General features: G+C 42.6%; 1 protein-coding gene across 1 annotated transcript; it reads left to right on the plus strand.

Moving 5' to 3' along the window:
• Positions 1-1,462: 1,462 nt before the first annotated feature.
• On the plus strand, positions 1,463-11,623 carry LOC114641985 (potassium voltage-gated channel subfamily E member 1). The gene is made up of 2 exons (XM_028790989.2): positions 1,463-1,609; positions 10,724-11,623. The coding sequence occupies exon 2, from the start codon at positions 10,864-10,866 to the stop codon at positions 11,188-11,190; it is 327 nt and encodes a 108-aa protein (XP_028646822.1). The 5' UTR covers positions 1,463-1,609; positions 10,724-10,863; the 3' UTR covers positions 11,191-11,623.
• Positions 11,624-12,709: the final 1,086 nt, after the last annotated feature.

Here is a 12,709-nt window from a genome sequence, read left to right on the forward strand (position 1 = left end):
AGAAGTTAAAGCTGGATTCAAAAGATCAAGTGAAAAGCCCAAGTTGGACAGACAAAAGCCAAAAACTCGAAATGTTGTTTCTATTCTCGTCAATATCTGTGTTGTTTACTACCGGAACGGAAGGGAAGATTTTTGGGAGAAAAAGTGTGCGCACTACTTCCGCAAATGCTGATTGGTGTGCAGCTTTCAAATTTTACCAATGATAAGGATAAAGAGATTTCCAAATTTTAGGAACCAAAATTCCGGACATTTTCAAAATCTTATAAATTCCTCCCAGCCTGTCCATGGCGCGTAAAAAAATGAGGACATGTCCGGGAAAATAAGGACAGTTGTCAGCCCTAGATGTGGAATTTATGGTAGGGTGGATGGTGCATCAGACCAGCTCGGCAAAGGTAACTGTGTTTGAACTTTCCTGAGCTTACAAGCCATCACCGCAGGAAGGCCATGAACTGCCTAAACAGGGCAGCTGGGGGATGAGCTGTACTTGTGTGCTCTCATTGGAGATGACCAGGGAAGGGACAGAGAAATTAATTCTATTGGTCTGAAGTATGGCTGTTTATGATTGGGTTTGAATCGGAGGCCATTCTGGACTACAACACCCCATTGGTTCGTGTTTTGTGGTAAGAATGGCATAAAGTTGGACACCTTGCCTTCACACAATCCACAACATCTGGCCATGAAGAGACGGCCATGATAAAGACAATTTCATCTCAGCAGCCATATTGAGACAGGCATGTGGCTGGCATGAGGACGGATGGCAGCGCTACCCTTGGGGCCCTAAACTTAACCTAATTTTATCCCTTTTCTTTTACTATTGTATATACGAGTTTATTTAAAATTTCAGAATATAAAATATATACTTATGCTCCTGCTCTTTATCCATTTTTACTATGCTGTATTTAAATCAATTTTATCAAGATTTTGAAAAATAACTATATTTTAATTTAATTGTAATTTTCTGGTTCATCAGTAGGGGGTGCGTTTTGAAGCCATGTTTCTTGAAAAATTAGAACCAATGTTATAATCCATGTGTTCAATAAATACTTTTGATTACTTTCAGCATAAAACAATGGATACCAATTGAGCAAATTAAAATTTACTACATTTAGATGGGGTTAATTTTAATGGATGGATAAAAGACGTTGAAAATTAAAATATGGTTAGACCAGTGTGCCCGTGCTTTGCTGCTTGGAGCATTTAATCTCCTCTAACTTAACCTGCCCTGGAAAAACGAGTTAGGAAGATGGATGGATGGATGGGTGGACGGACGGACGGTTGGTTGGGTGGTTGGATGGATGATGTCTCCAACACAGTGTACTGCACACATTTTTGAAATTTCTAAATCTCCCATTCATTGGTATTGGTGATTTCTCTCTTAAAATGGAGAAACATTCTGTGATATTTCGTTTACGGTTTAGTCTACTGTGGCAGTTTTTATCCATTTGTATATTTTTAAGATTTTCTTCTTGTCCTCGTTCGACAGCTGCTACTAAATGCAAAGTAGTGGAACCCCCTGCCATCGTGCACACTGATGCAAAAAAACGTCCTTCAGGACACAGCACAGGGGCGGAGTCAGATGTAGGCACGGCTGGATCACCATATAAGGAAGGTATGACCAGAATGCAGTGGTAGCTCACATTATGTACACACTGGGCAACTGTTATAGAAATATGTACAGTGTGCAGATTTCCCAGAGGATAGATGGGCATCCTGTCCAGGATGGAGATAGATCTCTTACCCAGCTGGGGTGCCATAGCAGAAGGATTGTGGGCAAGGACGCTTACAGTATGATTCCCGCCCTGAGTGGGATACCGAAAGGCTACACGAATCAATAAAAGAGGATGGCAAAGGAAGAAGTTCCCCCCCCCCCCCCCCACTATAATAGGTGGCAGTGTCCCTCATACAGAGTCCCAGTTTGGGCACCTGCAAGGCTGCATGGCAGTTTGAGTGTGGAACTGCAGCCCTGTAAGTGGTCCTCGGTGGACGATAGAGGGCGCTGTTTTACTTCCCTGGTTTTCTTACGACCCGGAAGTGCTTCCAACCGGCCACAAAACATCACCAGAAGTGCTGCTGGGTCCGGTGTAAAAAGGAGACCACTGAAAAATATGGACGTGTCAGAGTCAGGAGGCAGGGGGCTACACTCTTTGAGGAGAGAAGTAATTGTATTTGGCTGTAATTGTAATTGTATTGAGTTGTCTGGATTAAAAAATCCTTCCATTTGCACCCAGAGTTGTGTGCCACTGGTTTTTGGGGGCTCGGTGGTGCCCTCTACTGTTCATATGTGAAAGCAGAAAAAGTCTCCACCCTTCAAACCAAATGTCAGGCCATACAGATGTTTCCTTACTGGTTATGTGCTTTTGCCTGTAGGACTTAATTTGGGGTTTGGATCTGCTGATGAGTCCCCCCCACCTTAAGTTCTGATGCTGTCACTCCCCAGTGAGATACACCAGCCCAAACATGGGCCTGTTCGCCCCTTAGTGTCCATAGTGGGTAGCATCATTACTAGACTCTGAGGACAGAGGGTGACTGGAGCTCTTCAGTTACATCACTGTCACCTCTTGGTGTTACATAACGCAGACTTACACCCCTTAGTGTCTGGAGTGAGCACCCCTTAACTCTCATGGACACCACCCCTAATGGGCTGTAATTTCTGATGTGGGTGCCCCTGGCATAATGTCACCCTGGGCTGCATGTTGCCCCTATGTTGATTGGCCACTGTCTGTATGCATGAGAGCTGACGACCAATGAATGCTCATCTGGAAGTACAATGAATTTAACAAAGCAATGAGGAATGAGGAACACGAGCATTTTGGACCTCACAAGCAGTCTGATGTCTCACGTTTTACGTAACTCAACAGAATGAAAACAAAAATCAATAAAGGGCTGCAATTGTAGCTGTGCCCACCATAGCTGTTCATCTTTCATACAACACTCGCTTTGCAGGCAGAATGTTACCGTCTGTCAGAAAAAGAGTCGCTGGGAGGTCTCCACTCTGTCACTATAATCTGATAGGCCCAGAGCCTGCCAGTTGTCCGCAGTCTCCAGGTAGAACATACACAAGGACTAGAAGTCACGTAATGTGACATTGGCTTAAGTGGGACTGTCTGCGTGTGTGACGGATGGCATCCAGTTCATGGCCGATTGCTATCTTGCTCTTAATGCAGAAAATGCATCTGTGAAAAATCAATGAATGGTTTGTACAATGACAAAACGCCCATTCTACCTTGAGTACTTTCACATTTGTTTTAGTGTTTGGACCAACGATCCAGCTCACTCAGTGTGGCATTTCAAATTGGCAAATACGTGGTGCAACAAGATCTTCTCATCAGGTCACCTTTAAAATTGCCATAAGTGGCAGCTGGACAAAGGACACATTATAGTATAATGCCAGGAATGTCACCAAAGAATGTGCCGCTGGGAGAGAAACAGGGATCTTCAACAAAGCAAAGGGACAGAAGACACACAATAGCACCCAAACCCAACTCGTAGGTAGGCCTGAAAACACACCAATGCACTTCTTATTTTATGTTTTGAAACAAAAAACTCGAACAATCAAAGGACTGACGAAGCCCGACCTTTAGACTCCTCGACCTGAGATGACACGAATCCATGACCCTTAAAGTTACCTCTCGCCACTGCTACGCAAATTCCGTAAAAGAATGCTGTTATTAATGAAGCCCTAGATTAAAGATAAAGGTCATGATAAGAAGTCAGTGCCGCTATGGGCGGACATCCCCAGGCACCATCAGTAGAACTGAGCTTCTACTCCGAGGTCACACCGGAGTTAACCGAAACAACAGCACGAAAATGCAAACACACAATAAACACATTCAGTGTTTTAAACACCACAGCGCATCCTGTAGGCATAATGCAAAAATATAATATAATATAATATAATATAATATAATATAATATAATATAATATAATATAATATAATATAATATAATATAATATAATATCATATCATATCATATCATATCATATCATATCATATCATATCATATAATATAATGGCTCCAGCAGACTCCTGTGACCCTGTGTTAGGCTATACTGTAGCAGGCTGGATAATGGATGAATGAATAAAGTATAAATTATATAATACCAGTAAACCCCTGATTCTCTAAAGAATCGCAAATCCAGGAACGGCAATCACTTTCTGTTCCCTCCGATCTTTGGAGGGATGAAAAATCATGGAGGGTGGGAGCATCCTGGGAAAGTTTTCATTTAATTAAATAAATATATTTGTACTAAAGCTGTTTCTTTTTGTAGCCGTGACTCCTTTGGTTCTGGTGTTTCAGAAGCGTGTTGTAGGCGCCTTCGGTCATTGTTTTTATCCATGAGGTCTCCTTTTTGTTTTTCTATGGCTGTGTCGTTAGCTACAAGTCGTTTGCTGTTAGGATTCATAATTGAACTTACTTTTAACACTGAATTACCTTAATGTGATTCAAATAAGCCACACTGACAGCTGCCACACTGAGTGCTGGCACAGTGGATTAGAGCACACTGACTGCTGGCACTGTGGAGTGGAGTACTGCTGGCACTGTGGAGCCACACTGACTGCTGGCACTGTGGAGTAGAATACTGCTGGCACTGTGGAGTGGAGTACTGCTGGCACTGTTGAGCCACACTGACTGCTGGCACTGTGGAGTTAAGTATTGCTGGCACTGTTGAGGCACACTGACTGCTGGTACTGTGGAGTTGAGTACTGCTGGCACTGTTGAGGCACACTGACTGCTGGCACTGTGGAGTGGAGTACTGCTGGCACTGTTGAGCCACACTGACTGCTGGCACTGTGGAGTGGAAGTACTGCTGGCACTGTTGAGGCACACTGACTGCTGGCACTGTGGAGTTGAGTACTGCTGGCACTGTTGAGGCACACTGACTGCTGTCACTGTGGAGTTGAGTACTGCTGGCACTGTTGAGCCACACTGACTGCTGGCACTGTGGAGTGGAGTACTGCTGGCACTGTTGAGGCACTGACTGCTGGCACTGTGGAGTGGAGTACTGCTGGCACTGTGGAGTTGAGTACTGCTGGCACTGTTGAGGCACACTGACTGCTGGCACTGTGGAGTGGAGTACTGCTGGCACTGTTGAGGCACTGACTGCTGGCACTGTGGAGTTGAGTACTGCTGGCACTGTTGAGGCACACTGACTGCTGGCACTGTTGAGTGGAGTACTGCTGGCACTGTTGAGGCACACTGACTGCTGGCACTGTGGAGTTGAGTACTGCTGGCACTGTTGAGGCACACTGACTGTTGGCACTGTGGAGTGGAGTACTGCTGGCACTGTGGAGTGCAGTACTGCTGGCACTGTTGAGGCACACTGACTGTTGGCACTGTGTAGTGGAGTAGCTGCTGGCACTGTGGAGTGGAGAACACTGACTGCTGGCACTGTGGAGTAGCTGACTGCTGGCACTGTCAGTAGTCACCACTACCTCAAGTTTAAATATGTCACCATGGCAACTTGTTGGCATGCACACTTTACCTCAAGTTTAGTTTACAGGTTGTGTTGTGTTGTTTGGGTGCCACCTACTGACTCTGGGAAGCCGCTGGGTTTGACTCTGGGCCGCTGAGGCGCTGTGCACGTGCGCTTTCGGCAGGGCTTGCTTCTGGCGTCTGGCATCCGTGCATATATACAACCTTCGTTTAGTAACGTAGATAATATAATCTCTCTCTATATAAAATCCAACATCTGTCTGTCTGTATGTCTGTCTACTTTCATGAGAGAACTACTTGACGGATTCAGATCGGGTTTTTTTCTAGAATTTTCTTGAACTTTCCAGTTGATTTTGTGACTTCTCTCATCCCGCTAAGTATCATAATTCGCTTACAGGTACTGATTTATTTGCGTGAATCCGAGAGAGAGAGATACTGTGGGCCGAGGGTCGGGTCAGGGCGTCAGGCTCAGTTCGAGTCGCTCTACCTGTCGCCACTTGTTGGAGCGTACCTTGCCTCCGCATAGCTAGTTTGCTCAACGGACATTATCATCTAGAGATTGTTAAGGAGTAACATTTGATGTTTTTGAGAGAGAGATCAGAGCTCCGTGTGTTTTAGAGGGTAGCTGCTGATTGGTAGAGATATCACGGCCACATGCTCTTCTCTCCATGTGGGGGACGCTCTCCTGTCAGAGCTGAACACGATCAGATACAGTGGCAATGTTTGACATTGGAGTGCACCTACCTTCCGCTTGGCCAGAATTATATTTTTGCACATTTTTTGATTGATTTTTAAACTTTGTCCTGTTTCTCTACTATGTGGGCAGAGACATGAGGGACAGCTAGTGTCTTATGAATGTAGAAATCATGCTGTGGTGCTTTTTTGAATGTAGAATAAGAGAAGAGGAATACAAAACAGCTAATTAAATGTGACCAGTGTTATCAGTTGCTGGTTATGAATCTGGTTGGAGCAAAAACCTGCAGCCATAGTGGGTCCCCAGGACCGAGTTTGGAAATCCCTACTTTAGAGGAGCCCTCAAATACCATAATTCTGCAATTAATTATGAATTCTTCTCATCAATTGCTATCATAATGACCTCTTTTATGATCAGAAGGATCAGCAGCAAAGTGGTGAGTAATTACAGAAATGTTAGAGAATAGTTTGGGTAACTTGATTCCTGGGGTGCAAAGTCTACTGACGCTCATGTCCAAATTTTTTAGTAATAATAATAATAATAATTAGGAATAATTTTAGCCTTTTTCCAGTTAATTGAAAAACCAGAGGATTTTAATCTTTTTCCAAACTTGAAGAACATAATTTTGTTCAATGTTTCAGACAAGCTTATACAGTTAGGTCCATAAATATTTGGACAGAGACAACTTTTTTCTAATTTTGGTTCTGTACATTACCACAATGAATTTTAAATGAAACAACTCAGATGCAGTTGAAGTGCAGACTTTCAGCTTTAATTCAGTGGGGTGAACAAAATGACTGCATAAAAATGTGAGGCAACTAAAACATTTTTTGAACACAATCCCTTCATTTCAGGGGCTCAAAAGTAATTGGACAATTAACTCAAAGACTATTTCAAGGGCAGGTGTGGGCAAGTCCATCGTTATGTCATTATCAATTAAATAGATAAAAGGCCTGGAGTTGATTTGAGGTGTGGTGCTTGCATGTGGAAGATTTTGCTGTGAACAGACAACATGCGATCAAAGGAGCTCTCCATGCAGGTGAAAGAAGCCATCCTTAGGCTGCAAAAACAGAAAAAACCTATCCGAGAAATTGCTACAATATTACGAGTGGCAAAATCTACAGTTTGGTACATCCTGAGAAAGAAAGAAAGCACTGGTGAACTCAGCAACGCAAAAAGACCTGGACGTCCACAGAAGACAACAGTGATGGATGATCGCAGAATCATTTCCATGGTGAAGAGAAACCCCTTCACAACAGCCAACCAAGTGAACAACACTCTCCAGGGGTCGGCGTATCGATATCCAAGTCTACCATAAAGAGAAGACTGCATGAAAGTAAATACAGAAGGTGCACTGCAAGGTGCAAGGCACTCATAAGCCACAAGAATAGAAAGGCTAGATTGGACTTTGCTAAAGAACATTTAAAAAAGCCAGCACAGTTCTGGAAAAACATTCTTTGGACAGATGAAACCAAGATCAACCTCTACCAGAATGATGGCAAGAAAAAAGTATGGAGAAGGCGTGGAACAGCTCATTATCCAAAGTATAGCACATCATCTGTAAAACACGGTGGAGGCAGTGTGATGGCTTGGGTGTGCATGGCTGCCAGTGGCACTGGGACACTAGTGTTTATTGATGATGTGACACAGGACAGAAGCAGCCGAATGAATTCTGAGGTGTTCAGAGACATACTGTCTGCTCAAATCCAGCTAAATGCATTCAAATTGATTCATGATACAGATGGACAATGACCCAAAACATACAGCCAAAGCAACCCAGGAGTTTATTAAAGCAAAGAAGTGGAAAATTCTTGAATGGCCAAGTCAGTCACCTGATCTTAACCCAATTGAGCAGGCAGTTCACTTGTTGAAGACTAAACTTCACACAGAAAGGCTCACAAACAAACAGCAACTGAAAGCCGCTGCAGTAAAGGCCTGGCAGAGCATTGAAAAGGAGGAAACCCAACATCTGGTGATGTCCAGGAGTTCAAGACTTCAGGCTGTCATTGCTAGCAAAGGGTTTTCAACCAAGTATTAGAAATGAACATTTTATTTCCAGTTATTTAATTTGTCCAATTACTTTTGAGCCCCTGAAATGAAGGGATTGTGTTCAAAAAATGCTTTAGTTGCCTCCCATTTTTATGCAATTGTTTTGTTCACCCCACTGAATTAAAGCTGAAAGTCTGCACTTCAACTGCATCGGAGTTGTTTCATTTAAAATTCATTGTGGTAATGTACAGAACCAAAATGAGAAAAAAGTTGTCTCTGTCCAAATATTTATGGACCTAACTGTATAAGCTGCAAATGTGACAAAAGCAAACAGGGCCCGAGTGTGGCGCTGTGAGGTGCGGGCCAGTGCGGACCCAATGGATTTTTTTTTTTTTTGGATCTTTTATTGAATTTATTAAACACAAGTAACATTCCTTACAGTCAAGTAAAAACTGAACAAAACTAAATTTAAATCAACCCCCACCCATGAGAAAGAGAAGAAGGCCAATGGCTCGAATAAAACTATTGAGAGTAGTAAAGAGAGAAAGGAGTCCTTCTCCCCAATTTAAATATTTATTCTAAAATGTTATTAATCAGATCCTGCCAGGTTTTAAAAACGTTCTGCACAGATCCTCTAAGTGAGAATTTGTTTTTTTCCAATTTCAAATAGTATATAACATCAGTTACCCACTGACTTAACTGAGGTGAGTTAGGATTCTTCCAGTTGAGCAACACAAGTCTATGTGCCAATAGTGTAGTAAAGGCCATTACAGTTTGTTTGTCCTTCTCCACTTTAAGCCCCTCTGTGAGCCCACCAAACACAGCTGTTAATGGGTTAGGAGGGATTGGGATACCAAGGCTGTCTGAAAGGCATTTCAAGATTTTGGTCCAAAATGATGTTCATTTGGCGCAGGCCCAAAACATGTGGCCCAGTGAGGCTGGAGCTCGATTGCAACGTTCGCAGGTTGGATCACACCCTGGAAACATTTCAAATGAGACAGATGTGCTCAACAGATGATTTTAAGTTGAATTATTGAATGTTTTGCACATATGGAGCTCAAGTGGATTCTGTGCATGGCTACCTTCCACTCCTTTTCTGAAATGCTGAGTTACTAATTCTTTTCCCACTATACTCTGGGATCTTTAAAAGGAAGGGACATTAAAATGTTTTTATATGTTAGAGAAATCCTGTCTGAGTCCTCAAGACTGATCAATATCTCCTCTGGGATAGAAGTAAGTGGGAGGTGAGGAAAATTGGGCAGATTTTGTTCAGCAAAGTTTCTGATTTGAAGGTAGTGAAAGAAATGTGTTGCTGGAAAGTTACATTTGGAGAGTAATTGTTCGTAGGATGCAAAGACGTTGTCTATGTACAGATCTCTAAGTGATTTAATCCCAAATGTTTTCCAGACTTTGAAAGCTTCATACGTTTGCGAGGGTTGAAAAAGGTGTCTCTCGTGCAAAGGTGCCACAGATAAAAGCTTCTCTGTCTTGAATTACTTCCTGCATTGGCTCCTACATATTCTGAGTGAGTGAAGCACAATTGGGTTGTTAGTATATTGGTGATGACTTGTACTTATTGGGGTACAAAGTAAGGAATATAAAGAAGTACTGCAGGATTTTATTTCTATCGCGGACCAAGCCTGCGTATGTTCATCTATTTGTGTCCATGTCCAGGTTTTTATAGTTTGTACTGTATATTTGCCACCCAGTAATAAAACTGAAAATTAGGTAGAGCCATGCCACCTTCTGATTTACTGTGTATATCTGCGTATATGTCGGGTCTTGAAACCCGAAAAATCGATCACAGAATCAGACTCCGAGTTATACACCTGTTCAAAAATACGACATTTACATTTTTTTTACATCTTCTTGCCTCCTCCGATCTCGCCTCAGTTTCACAGGCGCATCGAATTTTGTACAGCAGCACAGTTACCAATTTCTTTTGCCACTTCAACGACGTTTAATTTAAAACCAGCTTCATATTTTCTCCTGATCGAATGCTCCATCGTAGATAAGGGATGCTCTTACGATGAAGGTGTATGAGGGTGTGAGATACAAAAACACAAATCAGTGCAAACGTCGCTTCAGAATAGTTCAGGTATTACCGTGTGGTCACGTAGGCACAATACATAGAATAAAAGGCTGTGAGGTCGGTGGTTACTCTCTCAGGTGAGTGTTAGCATATTGTAATCTCTTGGACTAATAGCGTGAGTTTTTCACATTTTACTTTTACGACCGACATTACAAAATACCAGAAATTATACGGTAAAATCATGTCCCGACCTATCCGCGGGAGAACTTAAATGTGAGTAAATACGGTAGGTTGTTGTAGGTTTTTTGGGGGGACCCAATGGATTTTTGCCCATTTCATTGCTCTTTTAGGTAACCTTAGCAGGACATCTCACTTTTGCCACACAGACTTAGTGATGGTGTGACATTGGCAGTCTTGGCGGCCCTGTAGCTGGGACCAAAGCTGGTTATTTGTGTACGGGATGCCAGCCGCTGCCTGATTACTGAGGTCATCCCCACCACCTGACTGACAATGATCACGTGTTTTGTGCATTTCTGCTTACTTATCCATCTTTTATTTGTTTTTTTTTACAGCTCACAGCCAAAAGAAGCAAACATTTTCCAATAATCCAGGTTGTCGTGGGCTTTAATCCAAGCATTGAAGACAGCTTTGGGTCCATTTAACATCACAGTCAAGAAGAAGGAACACGAATCAAGAGAAGAACTCTCAGAACATGCCGGAAGGCAACAGCACTGGACTGGAGTCGGTCTTAGCCTCGCTGGTCCAAAAGTACGTCAGCAACATGACGGCGGATGTGAGCAGCAAACCCCAGCGTGAAGATGACACTATGGGCGCTCTGTACATCCTCCTGATGATGGGCTTCTTCAGTTTTTTCACGTTTGCCATCATGTTCAGCTACATCCGTTCCAAGAAGCTGGAGCATTCGAGAGACCCTTACAACATGTACATCGCCACCGACTGGCACGAGGGCAAAGGGCCCTGCTACATCATTCAGAACAGCATGGTGGTAGAGAGGCAGGACCAGGTCATCCCAGGCTGAGAAAATAAAACTGAGAGAACAAAAAGGAGGCAAAATCCAAACGTAGACGCTCACCCCTCCTCTTTGTCAGTGGTCCTCTCATTCATGAACCCCCCAAGCTGTTTTTAATGTGAATGCTATTTTTTAAATCTCCTTTATTATTCATAATGTTTCCATTGTTTGATTGCTTTGAAGGTTAAAAGACACTTGGAACAATTAGATAAGAGGGTCTGATGTACCTAAACACACTTATATTAGAGTCCACCAAGCAACCTGAGCCGGGACCCTCTGTGATATTCATGTGTGAACGCCTGAGACTGGAATCACACAGACGGACTACTGAGTCAAAGACCACCTAGTGTTGTACTGGCATTCACTTCTGAAGTCCCCAATCAGTAAACGGTGGCACAGCTCGAGTGCCGTGTCTTGGGGGAACTCTGCACCTTTGGCCTCTGAGCTCCAGGCGCTTTGGTGGTCTGGCCCTATCAGTGCATTTTAAAGGAATTGGCAACACTTAAGAAAAGAAAAGAAAGAATAAGTAGAAATAAAGAATGGTATTAGTTAATGTGCGTGATACGTATATTAAGAAATGGAGAAGTCAGACAGGTAAAGTGTGGAAGTGTGTCAGTCATAAATAAAGAATACATTGGACAAAACTCGACGTCAAGGAATTAAGTGGGTAGGAATGATGAGCTCTGTTGGGCTGAATGGCCCGGTCTTGTCTTGACTGTTCTAACAAATAAAGATTTAAATACATCCTGCTTTGTAGGTGTAAGTGTGTGTGTGCATAATTAATACACTCTAAAATAGAAATAAATAAAATAAAAAACGGGCCCAGTAAGAGTAAATGATCAATGGTAAAAAAATGATAAGCTACAAAATAAACAGATAAATCAATCAATAGATACACCGGCCATGTACTGTAAGTGCAGATAAGTGTCAGCAATAAATACATAATAAGGCCTAAAAAAAAATAAAATAAACCAAGTAGAAGTAAGTGAGGATGAGTGTGTATGATAAATAAATGATAAACCTTAAAATAACCGGATAAGTAACAAAATCAGCAAGGTGTGAGGGATTAATAAATGATAAAAATTAGCCCAGTAGATATGAGGACGAGAGCAGGTAATACATAAGGGATAAACTAGGAAATAAACAGATAGATTAATTAAAAAATAATAAATAGATCAACCATGTGTTAGTAAGTGTGGAAACATGTGAGTGATAACTTAATAATAAAATCTAAAAGAAATGAGCTTGACAGATACGAGTAAGTGTGGGTGTGTAAGAGTGATACACAAATACGGCGCACACAACAGACCCACTCAGGAACCCCGATTAGGACCCGAGTGCAGCCATGTGGCGGGTGACACCTCAGCACCACACTAGTGAAGATGGAATGGAACCAGAGGGAGTTTTTTTATGGTGGCTGGAATGTCAATCCTACCAGCAACGCTCAGGTTTTCCCTGCTGGATGCAGATTAACGTCATACCCAGGATGGAGTGATTGCAGGTTTAGGGCCTCGCTCAAGGGCCCAAT

Source organism: Erpetoichthys calabaricus, chromosome 4 (assembly GCF_900747795.2).
Source record: "Erpetoichthys calabaricus chromosome 4, fErpCal1.3, whole genome shotgun sequence".
Taxonomy (NCBI): Eukaryota; Metazoa; Chordata; class Cladistia; order Polypteriformes; family Polypteridae; genus Erpetoichthys; species Erpetoichthys calabaricus.